General features: G+C 37.5%; 1 protein-coding gene across 1 annotated transcript in view; it reads left to right on the top strand.

Annotated features, from left to right (window-relative positions):
- LOC122813851 (zinc finger protein 501-like) overlaps positions 1–20,953 on the top strand; it is a 187,584-nt gene that overhangs the window by 65,495 nt on the left and 101,136 nt on the right. Inside the window, exon 2 of the mRNA XM_044086388.1 lies at positions 18,199–18,525. Within this exon, the coding sequence (XP_043942323.1) occupies positions 18,424–18,525 (102 nt within the window). The 5' untranslated portion in view covers positions 18,199–18,423. The remainder of the gene's footprint in view (positions 1–18,198; positions 18,526–20,953) is intronic.

Raw genomic sequence — 20,953 nt, 5'->3', positions numbered from 1 at the left:
TTCTTCCCTATAACAATGATATATACATGATCTGGTCATGTATACTGATTTTTGGGATGATATTTTAATTGCACTAGTAACAAGAATGGCCTATATCTTGGCTATGAATAGGACGCACTGATTCGCACAAGGCAAATGTCAAAATTGTATCTTTCTCACAAGTCAAGAATTTAAGTTTATTACCTCATGCTATCTTTGAATCATTTACTTTCTCAAGTTATCAGACCTGCTTATATTGAGTGTTGCAATACATAAATAAGAAAATATATACTGCACGATGATATGTTTAATCATACAATATATGACCTTGACATTTACAGTATATTTTTAGACAAATTTGTACTAAATGTCTCTTCTATGAAAAATAGATCAGGATATCAGGCTATCTATATTTCTCTTTACTTGACTTTTAGCTATATGTGATGTCATGAATATTTGCTGATGGTAGATGTCCTGGACTAATACATTTTTACAACTGTCTACCTTACACTCCCATGTTTTAATAAGAGATGGGAGATTGGTGTGTTAGGGTCCTATTTGATTAATATTTTTATTCTGGGATTATATGCCACTACAAATATTTGTTGGAGACATATTGCCTTTTGATCTATTTTTTTTTTTTTTTTTTTTATCGTTGCTCTAGACCTCTGTTGTTTACCATCCCACTCTCTTCTAGGCTAAGTAGTTTTGTGATTAGGCACAAGGATAATGCAGGAAGAGATAAGTGCTATTTCCCTTTTTTGTGATTTTTTTTTTGTGTGATAAGGCAGAAGGATAATGCAGGAAGAGATAAGTGCTATTTCCCTTTCCTTATCAGAATTTCACATTCCTGCTATTTTTCTAAAGCATTTAAAGGTATTGTCTTACTATGTGGACAGGTGACTCGTGGACTGAAAAGGGGATTCAACTGGGAAAAAAAGAAATTGTTCCTTCATTTGGCCTTTAAATCTAAAGCAAACCTAATTCTAATATAAGAGATACACATGCTTCCTGAGCAATGGGAAACATACTATGGGGAACAATGGATCAAGGAATAGTGTTCAAGATCCCATGACAGATAGGACAAACACTAAAACTACATTTAACAAACATGTGTCGATAGCTATTTTGCAACTTAAAAACTATTTTAATCTATTTAATCCATACATTTTCCAATCTAAAAATTCTCCAAAAGACAAATTCACCTCTTATTCCTACTGCCATAAAGCCTGGTCCAGACTGGATTTTTTTCTGCTCAAGATTTTTTTTTTAATTTTAACAACTCTTTCCACACACAACCTAGATTTCTTTCCGACCATTTTAAAATTGCCTTTATTATTGACTGGTTTAATAATATTAATACTAGTAACAGAGGTCATAATTGAACACTAAACCCTAATCTCTTGCAAAAAAAAAAGATTTGATTTGAGAAATAGATACTATTTTGGAAAAATCTGTAGATTCACTTGATCTTAACCAATTACCTTTTGACATTTATTGGGCTTCTATAAAAACCTTAATTAGAGGATCTTTTATATGTAAAGCTTTCTATTATAAAAAATATCTCCTTAAAAAAATCTTCAATTAAAAATAAAATCACAAATCTAGAGATGGATCTAGAATCAAATTTCAACAATGAGACAGTAAACAGAAAAACAGATAATTCACCTTCAGAAAAAAACTCAATTAAATGCAAAAAACGTATCCTTGCTAATTATTCAGAATGGTCTCAAATGCCATCCACATTTCTGGCAAGACTAGTTAACCAGAGTAAACTCTCCCCTGTCATATCTGAGATCTCGTATCAGGATAAAAACTACTATACCAGTCAAGATATAGTCCAGTTATTTGAAAACTATACTCCTATTCTTATAGTTCTCTTGATCTTTCTATAAACAAACAAGAACTAAATCACCTATTATTTTCTGGAGTTTAACCAAATACAACAAGACTATCTGTCTTCCCCTATTATCCAACAAGAAATAATTATGACAAAAAATAAACTTAAATCTAACAAAGCCCCAGGACCTGATGGCCTTGCTGCAGAATTTTATAAAACTTTTGCCCCAAAAAATCTCTAACATTCTTTTATGTTTATTTAATTACTTCAGGGAGAATGGAATTATAGACTTGCATCTAAATGCCTCTAAAACTATCTTTAGCCCCAAAATTCTGATCACAAAAATCCATGGAATTATAGACCTATTTCTTTGATTAACTTGGATATGAAGTGCTTTGCTTCAATTTTAGCCAACAGACTTAAACCTATTATCCCATACATTATCTCACCAGACCAATCTGGATTCATACAGCACAGGCAAACTTTTGACCGTACTCACACAAGATGCCATGGTAACCCTATCTAATCAAAATCATACTCCAATATATATCTTTGCTATCAACTCTTCTAAAGCTTTTGATAGATTTAACTTCAACGTCTCACTATCAGTCTTACCCTGAGTTGACATACTCCTAGATTTTATCCAAACTATGAAAACACTATATTCTAATTCTCATACTATTCTACAAATTAATAAATGCTCCTCTTCCCAGATTGATGTCAAAAATGGAGCTAGACAAGGATGTCCAATGTCCCCTTACTTATTTGATCTACACATTCAACCTTTATTCCTGTTAATTACACAGAAAACCTTTCATTATATCCCTGTTCTTTTTAATACTAAAATTGCTTTATTAGCTTTTCCTTATGATGACTTAAATTTATATTTTATCCTTCCTAATTCAGACCTACAGAAAATTCTAAACTCTGTTGATACTTTCTCAAAATTTTCAACTTAGAAACTAAATTTAGGGAAATCACCACTTTTTCCTATTAACTCTTGTTGTCAATTACCCACTTGTCCACTATCAACAGAAATCAATCACTCCCTGCAGTACTTCCTTCTTCCAGGGTCCTAAACAATTCTGTCTAAATAATATTAAAAAGCTTTGGTTCAATATACAACAGGATCTTACTAGGTGGGCAAAACTCTAACTCTTATTTCTTGCCAAAATAGCTGTTATTAAAATGAGCATCTTACCAAGATTACTGTATGTTGTAAAGACTTCCAATATAGTACTATATAACACATTTTTAAATCCCTTCATTCCTCTCTTTCCAAATTTTTATGGTTTCCTACAGGTCTGGCTTTAGGTCAACTAGTGCCCTAGGCAAAAGGGCTCCACGGCACCCCACCACCACCACCTGGTGCCCCCATCCTGGTCTACCTACACCAAATAAATACTGGAAAAGTGCCCCTTCTAGAGCGGCACCCTAGGCAGCTGCCTAGTTGGCCTATGCCTAAGGCCGGCTATGGTTTCCTAAATCAATAAGAATTAATTACAAAAACCTGACTTGTCCTAAGGACAATGGTGGTCTGAGTTTCCCTGATTTTAAACTAAACTACAATATCATTAACTGTAATAAAATAGTAGTAATCTCTGACTATGTTCCAAAAAGAACAACTTGGTCTCCAACATGGCTAAAATTATTTTTAAAACTATATTAAAATGTTTAACTTTAACCCTAAGACTCTTCCCTTTCTTAATAAGGAAAATTTGCAAACTACTGAAATACATGTTATCCCCAAGACATATAATAACTACCCTACAAAAACTTGGCTGATTTCTATTTTTAAAATGGCGTTGTTTGTTTTTTTTCTGTAATGTCTGATGAATTAGCAATGCTGCGAAAGCACTCAATATTATTAAAAGTTTGTACCTTGTGTTGCCGTGGCTTGGTCCTTCACTATTTTTTACTGTAAATAATAAAATGATTAACTTAGACAATTATCTCCTTCTTAAAGAAACAAGTTTGTTTGACGTTTTCCCCTTCAAAAACCCTTACTGAGATGAGACTACAAATGAATCTTCCCAAAAGTTTTACTATTATTTTAAGACCAATTTGGGAACTGTGTCCTAACATTTTGGAAAATCCCAGTTTAGACTCAAATGACATAAATAGTTGTAAAACCATATGGAACCTGCTTTTGCTGAGGGGAAAATAATCTATAACTCATATAAATTCATCATTTCAATTAAATCCCCAAATGATGTAGTATTCTTGAAATATTGGAAAGAACTAGATCCGTCAATCTCAACCAATCAAATAACCTTAAAATGTATCCCTTTAAAAAACTTATTACACTCAACTTATGCTATTAAACAATGCTTACCTTACTCCAACTACATTAAGCAAATTTTATCCCACAACTTCTCTGTGTCCATGTTGTGACAACCAAAAGGCTGATCTCATACGTAGTTCTGGAGCTGTAAATGCTCCTACAAAGTTTGTTCACTAAGAATTCAACTGGAAAAAATGGGGTACAAGAAAACAACCCTATCTTGGAAATTTACTGTTTTCCATATTCCCTCCCGGGCTATCAAAGTTAGAGACACATATCTTAACACTGTTTACTCTAATCAGATTTTATATCACATTAAGCTGGAAATATAGATCACCACTTTCATGGACTGGATTTAAACAAGTAGTTACCAAATACTTATTAGCTCACAAATACTTAATTTACAGTCAAAAACTATATTCACATTTTATTGAATTTTGGGATATGTTACTTGATTAAATTCTACATTCTACATTAATGTAAATATTGTATCTTCATTTATGGACATATGGCACATTTGTATATTTATTTTATTTTTATTTTATTTGCAGTGTGTTAACTGGGAAAGTCTATTGGGCCTACAAGAGCCCGTTTTCAATGGAGGCCTGGGGAGAAAAGCTCCATGATTCAGTATTTACAAAAATATACTGTAAAATTCATAACTACAATGTTTACAATAATAAAGAAACAAAATATTTTAAATAGTTCATAAAAGAAAAACTTGTTTTGAATTATATAATTCAGTAACCAAAAAGCCATGAGGAAATGTGTGTGTGTATGGGATGAACCCAGCCACTGGGGATGCACAAGCCAGTGCATTTCTTTATGCTGGTCCCAAGCCCAGATAAATGGGGAGGGTTGCATCAGGAAGGGCATCCGGCGTAAAACCTCTGCCAAATTACTGATGTGGAGAACATTTCATATTTACAAACTGGATCGGTCGAGGCCCGGGTTAACAACGACCGCCACCAGTACTGTTAGCCAACAGGGTGCTGGCGGAAATTGGGCTACTGTTGGCCGAAGAAGAAGAGGAGGGGAAGGCATGCCAGAAGGCAGGAAGAGAGGAGGAAGGTTAGGAGTGTAGTACTGAGAGTAGGAACTTTGAATGTTGGCAGTATGACTGGTATTGGGAGAGAGCTAGCTGTTATGATGGAGAGAAGGAAGGTATTGATATATTGTGCGTGCAAGAGACCAGATGGAAGGGAAGTAAGGCCAAGTGTATAGGAGGCGGGTTCAAATTGTTCTATCATGGTGTGGATGGCAGAAGAAATGGGGTAGGGGTTATCCTAACGGAACAGTATGCCAAGAGTGTTTTGGAGGTGAAGAGAGTGTCTGATGGAGCGATGTTTATGAAGCTTGAAATTGATGGTGTAATGATGAATGTTGTTGGTGCATATGCTCCACAAGTTGGGTGTGCGATGGATGAGAAAGAAAAAGTTTGGAGTGAGTTGGATGAAGTGGTGGTGAGTGTACCCAAGGGTGAGAGACTAGTGATTGGAGCGGACTTCAGTGAGCATGTTGGTGAAGTGAACAGCGGGGATAGGAAGTGATGGGTAGGTATGGTGTTAAGGAGAGGAATGCAAAAGGTCAGATGATTTTGGATTTTGCGAAAAGGATGGACATGGCTGTCGTGAATACGTATTTTAAGAAGAGGAAGGAGCATAGGGTGACATACAAGAGTGGAGGAAGATGCACACAGGTGGATTATATCCTATGTAGGAGGGCCAGTCTGAAGGAGATTGGAGACTGTAAAGTGGTGACTGGGGAAAGTGTAGTTAAGCAGCAAAGAATGGTGGTCTGTAGGATGATGTTGGTGATCAAGAAGCGGAGGAGGAGTGTGAAAGCAGTGCCAAGGATTAAATAGTGGAAGTTACAAAAGGGTGATTGTGGAGTTCAGGGAAGAGTTAAGACAGGCACTGGGAGGCAATGAAGAGTTACCGAATAGCTGAGTAACTACAGCAGAGCTAGTAAGGGAGACTGCTAGGAAGGTGCTTGGTGTGACATCTGGACAGAGGAAGGAGGACAAGGAGACATGGTGGTGGAATGAGGAAGTATAGGAGAGTATACAGAGGAAGAGGCTGGCAAAGAAGAAGTGGGATTGTCAAAGAGATGAAGAAAGTAGATATGAGTATAAGGAGATGAGGCGCATGGCAAAGGGAGAGGTGGTGAAGGCTAAGGATAAGGCATATAGAGAGTTGTATGAGAAATTGGACACTAAAGAGGGAGAAAAGGACCTGTACCGATTGGCTAGACAGAGGGACAGAGCTGGGAAAGATGTGCAGCAGGTAAAGAGTGATAAAGGACAGTGAGGGAAACATACTCACAAGTGAGGAGAGTGTGTTGAGTAGATGGAAAGAGTACTTTGAAGAGCTGATGAATGAAGAGAATGAGAGAGAGAGAGAAGGTTGGATGATGTGGGGATAATGAATCAGGAAGTGAAGCAGGTTAGCAAGGAGGAAGTAAGGACAGCTATGAAGAGGATGAAGAATGGAAAGGCTGTTGGCCCAGATGACATACCAGTGGTAGCATGGAGGTGCTTAGGAGAAATGGCAGTGGAATTTTTAACCAGATTGTTTAATGAAATTTTGGAAAGTCAGAGGATGCCTGAGGAGTAGAGAAAAAGTGTTTTGGTACCTATCTTTAAGAAGAAGGGTGATGTGCAGAGCTGCAGTAACTACAGAGGGATAAAATTGATCAGTCACAGCTTGAAGTTATGGGAAAGAGTAGTGGAAGCTAAGTTAAGAAGGGAGGTGATTATTAGTGATCAGCTGTATGGTTTCATGCCAGGAAAGAGCACTACAGATGCAATATTTGCTCTGAGAGTGTTGTTGATGAAATACAGAGAAGGTAAGAAGGAGTTGCATTGTGTCTTTGTGGACTTGGAGAAAGCATATGACAGGGTGCCTAGAGAGGAGTTGTGGTATTGTATGAGGAAGTTGAGAGTGGCAGAGAAGTATGTAAGAGTGGTACAGGATATGTACATGGGTTGTGTGACATTGGTGAGGACTGCAGTGGGAGTGACAGATACGTTTAAGGTGGAGGTGTGATTACATCAAGGATCAGCTCTGAGCCCTTTGTTATTTGCAGTGGTGATGGACAGGTTGATAGATGAGATTAGACAGGAGGCCCCATGAACTATGATGTTTGCAGATGACATTGTGATATGTAGTGAAAGTAGGGACCAGGTTGAGGAGACCCTAGAGAGGTGGAGATGTGCTTTAGAGAGGAGAGGAATGAAGGTCAGCAGGGCTAAAACAGAATATGTGTGTGTAAATGAGAGGGAGGGTAGAGGAATGGTGAGGATGCAGGGAGTAGAGTTGGTAAAGGTGGATGAGTTTAAGAACTTGGGATCAACAGTTCAGAGTAATGGTGAATGTGGAAGAGAGGTGAAGAGAGTACAGGCAGGGTGGAATGGGTGGAGAAGAGTGTCAGGAGTGATTTGTGACAGACTGGTACCAGTAAAGAGTGAAAGGGAAGGTCTACAAGAGGGTAGTGAGACCAGCTATGTTATATGGGTTGGAGAAGGTAGCACTGACAAAAAGGCAGGAGTCAGAGCTGGATGTGGCAGAGTTAAAGATGTTAAGATTTGCACTGGGTGTGACTAGGATGGACAGGATTAGGAATCAGTATATTAGAGGGTCAGCTCAGGTTGGACAGTTTGGAGACAAAGCAAGAGAGGCGAGATTGCGTTGGTTTGGACATGTGCTGAGGTGGGATGCTGGGTATATTGGGAAAAAGATGCTAAGGATGGAGCTGCCAGGTAAGAGGAAAAGAGGAAGGCCTAAGATAAGGTTTATGGATGTGGTGAGAGAGAACATGCAGGCGGTTGGTGTGAAAGAGCATGATACAGAGGACAGGAAGAAATGAGATGATCCACTGTGGCAACCCCTAACAGGAACAGCCGAAAGAAGATGATGATGAGATATATATATATATATATATATATATATATATATATATATATATATATATGTATGTATATCTATATATATATATATATATATATATATATATATATATATATATATATATATATTTATATTTAGAGAGAGGTATATTTGAGAAAAAAAGTAAATAGACAAAGTTTGGATCAAGAAGAGGAAATTTAGAGAGAGAGAGAAAGCATACTTGAGAAAAAAAAGTAGAGAAAAATGGATCAAGAAGAGGTTGTTAAGATGTTTTTGAGATAGGAGGAGGCCTAGGAATGAGTTAGGTATAGAGGGTAGTGAGTATATAGTTATTTGTGAAGTATGTTATTATCTATACATGTTTTTGAATAATTGTTTTTTTACTATGTTGTTGATATTATTGTGTGGTTTAAGTTCTGAAAAATAGCATTTAATAGAGATTTTCAAAAAAAGAAAGAATGGAGTATCCTTTATTAGTTATGCTTAGTCATATTTTTATAAACTATTTGAAGGCTAGAAAGTAGCCAACTGTGTGTAAAGGGTGGGCGCCAACCAGTGGAATTTATTTATGTCTGAGGAATGCTCTGTAAGCAATATTATCAAACGTAAGTATAATTTATGTCTGGTGGAATGCTCTATAAGCAGCACAGATTAGTACATGGGTGTTACCCATTAGGGTGCCAACCAGTGTGTAATTTATTTATGTCTGGGGAAATGTTCGGTAAGCAGCACAGATACATGGGTATTTACTATCCCTCAAGGGTACTGCTAGTGTAATTTGTTTATGTCTGGGAGATTGCTCTTTAACTGGCACAGCAATATACAGTGGTGTTATCCCAGAAAGGTACCATCCATTGTAATTTATTTATATTTGGTGGAATACTCTCTAAGCACATAGTGGTATAAGTGGGTATTATTCCACAAGTGTACCATCTAGTGTAATCTAGTTATGTTTGGGGGAATAGTTTGCTATTTCTCCTGTATAGCTTTTCCAAAGAACCCATGAACAACAGGACCTTGTTTCAGTTGTTTTCTTTTTTCAGTTAAGCTTTGGTCTATGGGCTTTCCCAACTCAAAAGAGGCCAAGCAAATTCTTTCCCAGGGAAAGAATTCACTGAAAAGCCGCTTCACTATTTTGCCTTTTCGCACTTTTCGTTTAGATGAAGACGCAGTCGACAAACTGCGTCTGTGACAGCATAATAGGGAACTGTATTTTCAGCTTGTAAATCAGGTAATCTTCTGGAAGTTTTTATATCATAATATTTATTTATAAATGTATTTCTGTCTTTGCAGATGTTTTCCAGCATTTCTTTTACTTTACATGAACTTTTAGGCATCATTAATATAGTTGTAGATAAGCTAGTGAGGGAATGAGTCCCTGATGCAAAATATTCCTATATTCAAAAAAATATGTTTAACATAATATCGGAAGGAGATTTAATGAAAAGAATAAAAAAAATGGGTGTTTGCATTCCTTATGCTGTAAAAACATATCATGACCGCTCATTTTATTGCTTGGATTAACAGTCTTCTTCTTAGCATGGTTCCATGGGGGCCAGAAAAAGGATAGATCTCTGACTGTGAACCAGGCATTTAGGGTTGGAGGAGGCAGGTAGAAAGGGGAAGGAGTAAAGAGCTGTGGCCATCTCACCTCTCTCAAGGTGGAGATAAGGGACTGTACACACACTGGGGCACACTGGCACTGCTCCTTAGTAGAGGCTTAGGAAGGTTAGGGCTGCTTGTTAGGAATTCTGGGAATGCTCCTTTAAGTAGAGAGGGACATCTTCCATCAAACCTTTGCATGCTTCTAGCACTCACCAGATGCATGCCAGTAGGGATGGGGATAAAAACTAAAAAAAACCCTCAAACCACCCTTGATGGCTGTCCAAGTGATAGCCTTTCATGCACAAACTTTGCCTTAGTGTGAGGAACGATTGATCCAGTTAACTGGAGAGTATTGATAATTGACAGACAGCAAAGTAAAGAAAGCCAAACTTTCTTTCTCCCTCATTGTGAGAAGTGTGTATTGGATTTTTTGGTTTGTTTTCGTTGTTGGAAACTTATCCAGGTTGTAACTCATTTTGAAATGTATTGCTATATTCTAAAACTGCAAGTGACATTCGTCATAAGTTTTGATACTGCTCTCTGTGCATAAGAGTCTTGACCGTTTGGATACGTTAGCCCATGTTCCCCTTCAGAAGTGGATTGTGCGCAGTCAGCATTTCATGTTTTAACTTTTACTCCTGCACAGATGCTCTGAATTCATGCATTTGATTGTGGACCATAATCAGATACAACAACAATGGGTATCTCCTGTCTTGAATGTAGACATTAACGTGCCAGATCCTCATCCTCTTACACTTGTTCTGTCTGTCAAGTTTATTTAAAGGCACTTGGAATAAATAAGAAGCTTGACATTACTAAAGGGAAGGAAGTCGGTGCCCACTTGACTCTTTGGATGAATATGATCTCCACCACTGGGATAACTATGGACTATGTCAGCAAACCTCTCTTTTTTTCCAGGACTGTTTTTATAGCAGTATTACAAATACTACAGCTCTGTAATCCTTTCTTTGTTTGAGTCAGCAGTGGAGGATTTGCAAATACTATTGCTCCATACACTCCTTTCTCTGTATGAGTTCATGGTTGTGGCCAGTGTCTTTTGTTTTTCATGCACTTTGCTTTTCCCTTAATGGGATTCATATGTCTTTTCAAGAATTTGTCTTCTGAGGTGATTTCCCAAAGGTTACCACAAGGTATACACTATATGTACACTTTGAGTATCCTTTCTGAAAGAATGCATAGCAAACACATTGTGGTAGGGCTGTTCTTGAATTCAAAAAACTTTACTTCAAGGTGTGCAAATAGTGTACACCTCATGCTAACCTTTAGGAATCTCTCTGATTATTTTGGCAACTTTGAACATGAAGCCCTTGTCAAATCATCTCACTTTCTGAAAAGTAAAATAAGATTGATTTTCTTTCTTTTGAGATTGTTTGTCAGGCTGTTCTCTCTTCTTTTGGTAACTGTATATTTAGATTCTTGACAGCATGTTACCAGGTTTATTTACTTTTCTTTTGTATTTTGTTAACTAAGAATCTGTGGTAGTTCTAACAAGTCTTCATGCCTATCTGTGGAGTAAGAAAGAAGGCATCAGTGTGAATAGTTATGGATGTGCACATTCGACTCTACTTAAAAACATTCTCATCTGCAGTAGTGCCAATGTCGGTGTGAGAAAATTAACATTTTACACCTGGAACTCAGTCTATGTGCATAGTATGTCAATCCATGTAGGAATGGCGAAACCGATGGGCTAGCAGTGGCCTGCCTAAATCTACATTTGGATATCGCTGAAAGTGAAAGGGTTAAATCTGAATGGAAATGCTGTCTTTCTTTGTGGGGATATTGTAGAACTGTGGAGTTATATTGTTGTGTGAAAAAGTTACTGATGCCAAAAAATAACAGAGAAAACCACCATTACTGAGGTGCAAGAAATAAAGCAACTTGATGTTCTGTGATCTGTTTTCTCGCATAATAAAAAATCAACAAAAAAGTATTTCATCAGATTGGGTGAATGAAGATTACAAAATAAATGTAAACATGAATGGGGAAGGGAATTTAATTATAATAATGAGTGCTTCAGTACTCCATAGGATAGTATGCTTCAAGCAGAGGATTTCCCCCAGCATTGCAAGGCCATACTGCTCTAATAGCAGCCACCATGAGAGAGCAGATGGAATTTGTTTGTATCTCCATTTGCAACCTCTGGTACAGCATAGCTGACATGAAACACTCAGTATAATCTGGAATCTTATATCTATGGTTATGAAAAAAGACAGTCTTTCAAAATTGTTACAACAAAAATGCTTCCAAAACTTAATAGTTTAAATAGACTTTTACCCCCATAAAAGCATCCATTATTTCATTAGAAAGAATGCTTATGAGTAGTAATTTCTTTACTAGGGGCCTAGGAGAAGACTATTTTAATACTAAACATGCTGAAGTTCTTGAAGACATTTCCAAATTGGTGGTTGGTCCATTTAAGGCTCTGTCACCATATCTCTTGTGTAGAGTACACCAGACTCTGTCACCCTGTTGAACTGTCTTCTCCCAGACTTGTACATGTAAAAACTGTTAGGTGCATCCAATACTTACCTATATAGTTGAACTAGCACACCAGGAAGCTCATTTCCTGGATATCACTAAAATATGTCAACTTCATCATAATAAAGGGATTTAAAACTGGTAAGTAAACCTCTCAAACTTACCATCAGGAAATGTGAAGCCAGCTGTGAACTTATAGCTGCAGTTAATTCAAAAGAGAACAATCAGGCCTTCTTCAACCAGATTAGGAAGCTTAGAAGTAACTAGCAATTCTATACTGAACTTGCCTCCAATGGTATCTTCTTCTCTGACCCCAAGGAGTTTGCTAGTCTTCTTTCAGAAAAAATGTTCTTTAAACTTCACTCCACCCACCCTTCATTCTGTGGCACTCATTCCTTTATCCCCTTCTCCTGAGATCAGTTTGAACCAAGACCTTTTGTCACTTTTCAAAATTAAAGGTACCACATTAATGGATCCTGACAACATCCCTAGATGTCTGCTGAAATGCATAAAATCCCACTTAGCAAAATCTCTCTACCACCTCTTCTATCTGTGTGCCTCCACTTGTTTAGTCTCATTGGGTTGAGCCAGAAATTGTTTAATATTGATAAGTGCACTACCCCAGTAAACAAATATAACTAAATATATAAATAAGTAATGTCCTCAATGTTTGGAGAATGACAGTTGTGGTGCCATTGAATAAAGATTGTCCTATTACTAGCCTCAGGAAATACAGGCCCATTAATCTCACCAGTTTTATTTGCAACGCTATATAATGTATTATAGCTGATTTAATAAATCATGAATTAAGTCATTTTATATTACTGGCACACACCACTTTAGCTTTACAAAAAGCAGAAAATACCTTCTCAACTTTAAGTTACTTGAAAGGGATACTGAAGCCCTGGACTAGGGATATATATTTCAACCTGCTTATCCAGCCCTTGCCAAAGCCTTTGACACTGTCCCCTGTGCTTGGATAATTGACATCTCCTAACTCAAAGCTAACTATATACCATTTACTGGATAGTTTATTGGTTGTCTGCTAGAACCTAAACTGTTAACGTTGGTGGTGTTTTTTAGACAGAAATATGTTGGCATTGTTTTTCTACAGGACCCTATCCAAGACTCCATTGTCAAAGGGCTATAGCATGCATATTTGCTAATGATTGTAAACTAGGGATGGTTACCAAATCCCATTCTAATACCTAACTTCTCGTGCAAGAACTAGACCAAATACATACTTGGTGTATTAAACATAGGCTTGCCATCAGCACTGGCCATTTATGTGATTAGGTTAGTCTGAAGAACAATGTAAGCATCCAATAATAATGAGATGAAATTCATTACCAGAGCCACTACCTTTTATTTTCTTCACACACACACACACACACACACACACACACACACACACACACACACACACACTAGAAATGTGCACAGAAAGTGGCTGTCTTGTTGTTTTCTTTTTTGGGGGGGAGTAGGGGGTCAGTGAGAGGTATGGGGCATGCTGTATATGAAAACAAAGGATAATTACTCAATTAATGTCAAACAACCACTTTTGCGGCTGATTTGTGAGGGGGCTTATATACACGTGTAACATTAATAGATTGAAATAGCTTACTTTGGCCATTGTTTCTTTCATTTCCTCACAATCAAACCTCAAAAGTGAGCACAGGTGATAGATACTTTTTGTGCTGTCATAAGGAGATGTGCTGTATGTGAAAACACAGGGTCATCAACATAATCACTGTTGAATAAAAATGATGTAAACTTTGTGTGTCTAATAAGTTGCATATGTTACTTTGGCTGTTATGGTTCTCATTTTGTTCCCAATGAGACATCGGAAATATACAGAAAGTGCGTATTGTTTTGTGGTATGATATAAAAGCAGGAGGCAATAATAAAATAACTTCTGAATGATTACTAATATGATTGGTTGGGGAGAGACTGGATTTGTCAAAGTGGAATGTGGCCATTATGCATATATGGCAACATTGCTGTCAGGGTGGTGTATCCTGCCAGAAAAGGCATATTCCACTTAGACAGTATATGTATGTTACCTCTACTGGTTTAACTGAGGTCACAGCAAAAATCTGATGAAGTAATTCCTGGTGAGTAGTTCCCCCTGTCCAATGTTGTAAACTATGCTTGTTAGTCTAGGGGTATAAGGAGATATGGCAGGTACCCCAGCCCCCACTTAAACACACACACACACACACACACACACACACACACACACACACACACACACACACACTCATACATACAGCTTCTCCCATACATTCACTTGCACCCCTCCCTTGCAATCAAACTCCCCAGTGCTGACCTCTTCCACAATGGCTGCACACAGCCTTTTGGCCATATTCTCTACTGCAGTCTGGTAGGAGCAGCTATGCTAATCTACACAATCAAGTAATTCTATTAGTTGCTTGGTGCATAGATGCCTTCCTGGAGGTGGTTCTGGCATAGCGAGCACATAGCTAATTAGCATATGCCTCTCCCCAGACTGTCTTATTTGCATGCACCACAGTCTCAGAGACAGCATGATATTGTGCTGTGTGTCTTCATGGTAGATCACCATGTTGTTTTTATTTATTCCAAAATACTACCATGAGGTGTAAGCTAAGCTATATGAATTTCCCCATAGTTTTCTGTTGTTACCTGACATGACTAAAATGCTATACCATGTCTTGGCTAAAACTGGGGGGAATCATATTAAGAGCAATGCTGCACTAGAAGTTCTGATGTGAGATTTGCAGTCTCATGTATTTTGTAGCCAAATAGTTTATTATTAGCTGAAAGTTTCTTAATATCATCTCAAAGGAGGAACAAGATATAGCCTTTCAATAGCAGGCCCCAATGACCTTAGTTTATATGCCTTTGCTCCCACTGAATGACATTTTTGCATTTCACTCTTTTTATTTTGGATGCTGTGCTGAACTTCACAGTGTACCAAATATAAAAAAATGGCCTAAAATGCTTTATTGAATTGTCATTATGTCAGTAGAAATCCTATGTGATTTACCAGATTGTTTTTTCATTTACAACATGCCATAGTTAACCCACTACATCTATAAGCAAATAATGTGGTAGGGTTAAGTGTTTTTGTAGCTGATTGTCATGTTACTCTCTGAAAATTTCATAATGAAATCTCAAAAGGGATGTGGCCTTTTACAGTGAGAGAGGCACTACATTGGTATGCTTATAGGTGTTCACTGCAGCAGTATGACAGTTTGCATTATACCTGGTTTACATTGATTGCGCTTCTCAACTGCTGCTTAGTGTGTACCATGCTTCTCTACATTGATGTCATTCGATCGGAACTAAAAAACATATATATTTCACCGGAAAAATATTTTATTTTTATTGTAACATGCTGTGGCTACAGTGGCATATTTTCGATTTTCAAGTGGCTAAAACTCCACTGTGAATTTCAGAGGGTTGCTGCATTTGAATTGCAGTCTTATGTATATTTTATAGGTCAACACATTGTTATTACCTGAAAGTTTTATGAGGAAAGCTTGAAGATGTACAGAGGGGTGTCTTCCAAAACACAAACTTTAATAATTGTATTGAAGCAGTGGGCTCAAAAGTATAGAGAATGAGCTTCTTCTGCTAAAAATATATATTCTAAGGAGGAATGGATTCTTATTTTAAAGATGGAGAAGAAAAGAAATGGAAAGAAAGGCCTTACTGATGTTCTTTATAGCGAAGGACTTTATGTCAAGGCATATGTAGAAGCTAGTTATTGGGCTTTCATAAAATAAGTAGACCAGTGTCTCTGTGACTGACTAGAATGGAATCCTGACTATGACTCAGATGACCTGAAATCAATTAATAGCTTGGGCATGAGAGGAATTGGGTATGAGAGATAGAAGAAGCAAATGGCTGGCATCTTCTTTGGAGAGGTAGGTGGGTCAGTCTGCTATGGTGGTAACACATTCTGGAGAGACAGAGAGAGATAGTTGTGTTGTATGCATCACTATGAGTGAGGAATGTGTGCTTGACACTGACAAATCATGTTCATGTGTTATTCTTCATGGGGTATGTATGGGAACAGTATGCCCACATGGAGTGAAGTAACAAACCTTACCATCAACTGCCACAAGAAGGGTTAGGCTAAAAAAGGGAATTACCCCCATGGCTACTTGGATAACTATTGCACCATGAACAGATTTTGTCTTCCTTATGGATAATAATTGGGCAGTAATAGAAATGGCTAGGAGGTGGGCCGGTATGTGGACAGAAAAAGGATATGGAAAAATAATCAGGAATATAGTAAAGTATAAGAAATATTGTTGAGGATGAGGAAAATAGGTGTGTGTACTAGCCAAAGTCCATATTGGAATTCATTTTAGTTTGTCCTTAAAAATCCTTTGAAGGCTGTTGGGAAGAAGAGATGATAGAAGCCACTCTAGCTAAAAATTATTTCACTTTATCACCTAGTTGAACTGGAGTAGCCTAATTGTCAACCTGAGCAAACTGGATTAACCAGCCTTGCCAAAATGTATTAACCCTAGTTGTCAGCCTAAGGAAGTAGATACCCATGTGTGTCTGCAATAATGTGTGATACTGCAGTCACAGCAGAATGGCTAGGCAAAGCTGTTAAAATATGGCTATCTGAATTTGCACAGGTCACTAAGGAGCAATAAGGATCACTTTCGCATTTCAATCCCTGTCTTTGAGCATAAACTATGTTATGAGTAGACTGTGAGAAAAGGCAAAGAGCAGGACTGTGGGTAAAGTCTGCATCAGTGTGTCCTTGCTCTTATCTTTATGTCATTGATTATGGACAGATGTCTACAGGGTTTGTTTTTAATTTTTTTTTTTTTTTTTTTTTGAAGTGGTCAGCAAAATAAAGTCTTTCCTAAACTGGAAAAGAAAACATCAACAGTAATGTTATCTAGATAGCTTTCTCAAAGCAGTACCTGTTGTTATAGCAAAACAGTAAAGAACTGTCCATGAAATGTAAGATTTATTTTTCTCATGTAGTGGCTACCTCTCTGCTGTGACCTGGGCTTCTCTGCATATTTTCCCAAACCATTATAAATTGGATGTGATCTCAAGGTCCAGGTCTGCCTTAGGATCCACAGTCATCAAAGGGATTTTTGTCTTGATGCCACCCCAATATTGTGAGTTATGGACTTTGTTGATGTAGATTGATTAGATTATGTAATATATGAAATTTATGTACTTAACCTAAGTGTCAGTCTTCAAAATCCATGTGTATCCACTACAACTTGCCCTCCCACATTCCACTGTTCTTGTTCCTGGGGACCAGGAATGCTAGGAGGTTATTGTTGTGTATAGTTTGTATTATCTATGGTATGTTAGTGCTCCCTCTTCAGGGGCACAATTAGATCTGAAGGGGAAAAAAAGGATCTGCAGAGCATTATGGGAGAAGGGGAGGAGCTAAAGCTTGGGAAAGTTTACATTTTCTGAACAGACTAGTGCCTGCAATAACTCATCCTGCCTGTTGAACTGGACAGATATGCATAAATATGTGTAATTATGGCAAGTGTGGAACATTAATTTATTTGTTTTTAATTTCTTCTGTTTGTTTCAACTCACTTTTATAAATTACAGACATCACACGGTATTCTTCCACTGTGCCTAATAGACTATGTCATAGCAGAAAAGTGTCCTCAGCCCAGGCTATCTATGTGGTTAGCAAATAGAAAAATAAAACTCAGACTCATCATCCAGTTAGGTATCTACCTTCTCCGTCCTTGACACTTTCTTCCTGACTTCTCAGCTTTATATACCTAAATGTGAAGTCCCCACATTGGAATTACTCTTGCTGTACTGTAGATGGGTTATCTTTATAGAGGGTAGGTATCCCCAGCTGTTCTTGGGTGGTCATCATTGTAGGCCAGTGGATCCTCTGTCCCTTCCATTCATACTGATTGGGTCAGTCTTCATCCCAGCACTAGGTGATCAGTGATCCAGAAAGATGGCTTGTCTGTTTGTTAGAGGGCTGATTTCTGTTCATTTTGTTATATTAGGAAAATCCATTGATTATACTTATAGTGTAATGCAAGATATTCAACATGATCTGTTTTTATACTTGTTGTTTATAGGAATGCACTTTGGAACAATACATTAAACAAGAATTTACCAAACGGCATCCATTTCTGCAAGAAAATGAACAAAAACTCACCCAACAGCTTAAAAAAGATGCAAACAATCTGAATGATACAGAAGGACATCTCGATTGCATTAAACATGATATTATTGCTTCCCGGGTGTCAGTATCCGATGCTGCCTTGGAGCGCAAGCATAAAGAAGTGGTGACTGTGAAAGTGATGGAAGTGAAGTCTGAATCCATTGAAAGTGATACTATGGCCACTCTGGAAACATTTAACAGTCACGTGAAGCTCAAACGTGAACCTAAGCGTTTGCTAACAGTAAGTATGCTTTTCATGTCTGCTCTTTTATAACTTTTATATTGGAAAGTAGAATAATATTTGTCTGCCAGTTGCCATGGTGACAAAACAGAGAAGATAACAACATGGCAGTCTAAATGTTACAACGTAATGTGCTTCAGTCTGAGTTATGCATTCACTATGTTATTTGCTCTGTGGCTGTGACCGAAACAAATATTTTGTAAAAGAAATGTCTGCCACTAGTATATAAAATTGTTTACAAGTATTTAAAAAAATAATATTGCACAAACAATGTTTTGTTGTGTACATAAGTGTACCTGCCATCTTCATGACTAATGTTTATATGTAAGTTACTGACTGTGTGAAATGAGGTCACTAAGCACTGAATTGCAAGTGACAACAATCCCCACTGAAACATAGTGTTTCAGTGCTTTATCAGTTTTGTAGGTGGAGGGGCTTTGTCTGTGCTAACTAACATACTACCTGCAACTTAAATATACAGAATCCACTGGCTGTATATCTTGAAAAATGCATGCTAAACAAATAAACCAAAAATCCTCAGATTTGCATGACTGCACATTAGTGCCAATTACAAATGAGTCCAACATCAAATGTAAGCCTGACTTCTGTCAAGTATCTGTAACATAATGCTGCAGACAAGTCAGACAAAGCATATCTCAGTCAAACATGATAAAACTGGGATTTGACACAAAACATGGGGCAACGTCATGAATTCCAAATATGTCATTTGAGTAAATACATAGTCCCTCACTTTTTCAGCTGGTAATCCTTACACCCCCCTCTAATTTACTTCAACACTTCTGAGGTTGTGTGTATGTTAATGTTATATTTAGTTACAGGCTCAGGGTAGTACCTTCAGACTGTAACTTCCCTTGTCATAGTGCTGCTGCACATTTGGGATTCTTCACCAATAAATGCATTCAGAAAGTTTCGATGTTCATTTTCCAGCTTGATAAAATCCCTTTTAAACCACATAATGTCAGGACAACACAATGCTACCGTTGACATTACTGTACATATAACTGTTGTTGAAATGAGGTGAAGAAGTAATTCATCTATAAACTGAGCAACCAAGTACAGAAGTTTGCTTGTGAAGACTATGTTTGTTGATATTTTGTTGGTTCATAGCTGTGACAGCAGCAGTATCAGTTTTTTTTTTTTTTTTATACTTTCAGGGCAAAAAAAAAAACATGGTTTCTAGTAGGACACATAAAGACACAAAAGGTAAACTGCCACAATAACATTCCTTCTCCGACCCCTCCCCAAGATCATTCTTCTATGTACAAAAATCCAGTGCTCTGTTACTGTAAAAGCATACCTTTATAGTTTGTGCAAGCAGAAGTGCTGCTGTCTTACCATTCCATAAACGTTTTAATAGGCAGATAAAAGAAAACTGCATGTCAAGCACTATTGTGTCCCAGTGGTCATACATGTCATCTTTGTATCTCCCACTCATGCACATTGGATTGCATTCTTTTTCGTGTCCACTGTTGGTTGTTGCAGTGATCACATATTTGCTTCCTGACCAGAGTGGGTGGACAACAGAAAATTCAGAGTAGCAGTAGATGTATTAGGTACGCTGTATTTCAGACAGAAAAAAACGGCAATGGCATTGTTAGTCAGAGAACATACGACTACACCATTTGAGCTGTTCATCTAGTTCTTAATCTAGATCTCGTAATGGAACAGTTCTGTTAGTTTTTTTAAACTGATTGATTGATCTGCACATGATTTTATGGCAGCTGTATTCCACTCTATATCCCAAGCCACAAAATCTGCTATCCCATCTACTAGCAAAATGCAGATTCTTTATGATTAATGTAGTTTAATTTTTAACCTTCTCAAATTATGGTAGTTTTGGGGCTTGATTTTATATTTTAAATTGTCAGCATGTATTGCTTTTAACTTTGCCCTTTTTGGTCTGGATTATGGCTAGAGAAGGTCATCAAAGTGCTTGAGGGAATGCCAATTACTGACTCTGTAGGTCTTACTGAAAGAATTTAGTGCTCAAGTGGGAAATGAAGAAAGTGCCTGAGGGAGAGTGATTACGTCTGAATATTCTCCCAGATTTGAACCCTTGTGTTGAATTTATCATTGCTGTACATGTGTTCAGGTCATAGATTGCCCATTAACGTGGACTGAAAATAGGGTTTTGACTAAACCCAGTCAGACAATCCTGATAAACAAAAACAAACTACAGCATGGCTGAACCACAGAAAGGTCCCTGACACAGACTGCTTGCACTTCTGCACCTTGGGCCAAATGTCAGTCACTGAGTGTGTGCCCATGTTATCACAGCCAAGGAGAGGCCATATATCATGGATTCTCTGGTAAAGGAAGGGTTTGTCTCTTACCTTATTAAAGCATGTCTGCCCTAAATGTAACCCTGTCACTAATCCCAGCCTACACCTTATCTTTCTGTAACACT

The sequence above is a fragment of the Protopterus annectens genome, chromosome 10.part0 (genome assembly GCF_019279795.1).
Source record: "Protopterus annectens isolate FY-2018-M chromosome 10.part0, PAN1.0, whole genome shotgun sequence".
NCBI lineage: Eukaryota > Metazoa > Chordata > Ceratodontiformes > Protopteridae > Protopterus > Protopterus annectens.
Note: the sequence above shows the minus strand (reverse complement) of the source record. Positions and strands in the feature narration are given on the sequence as shown.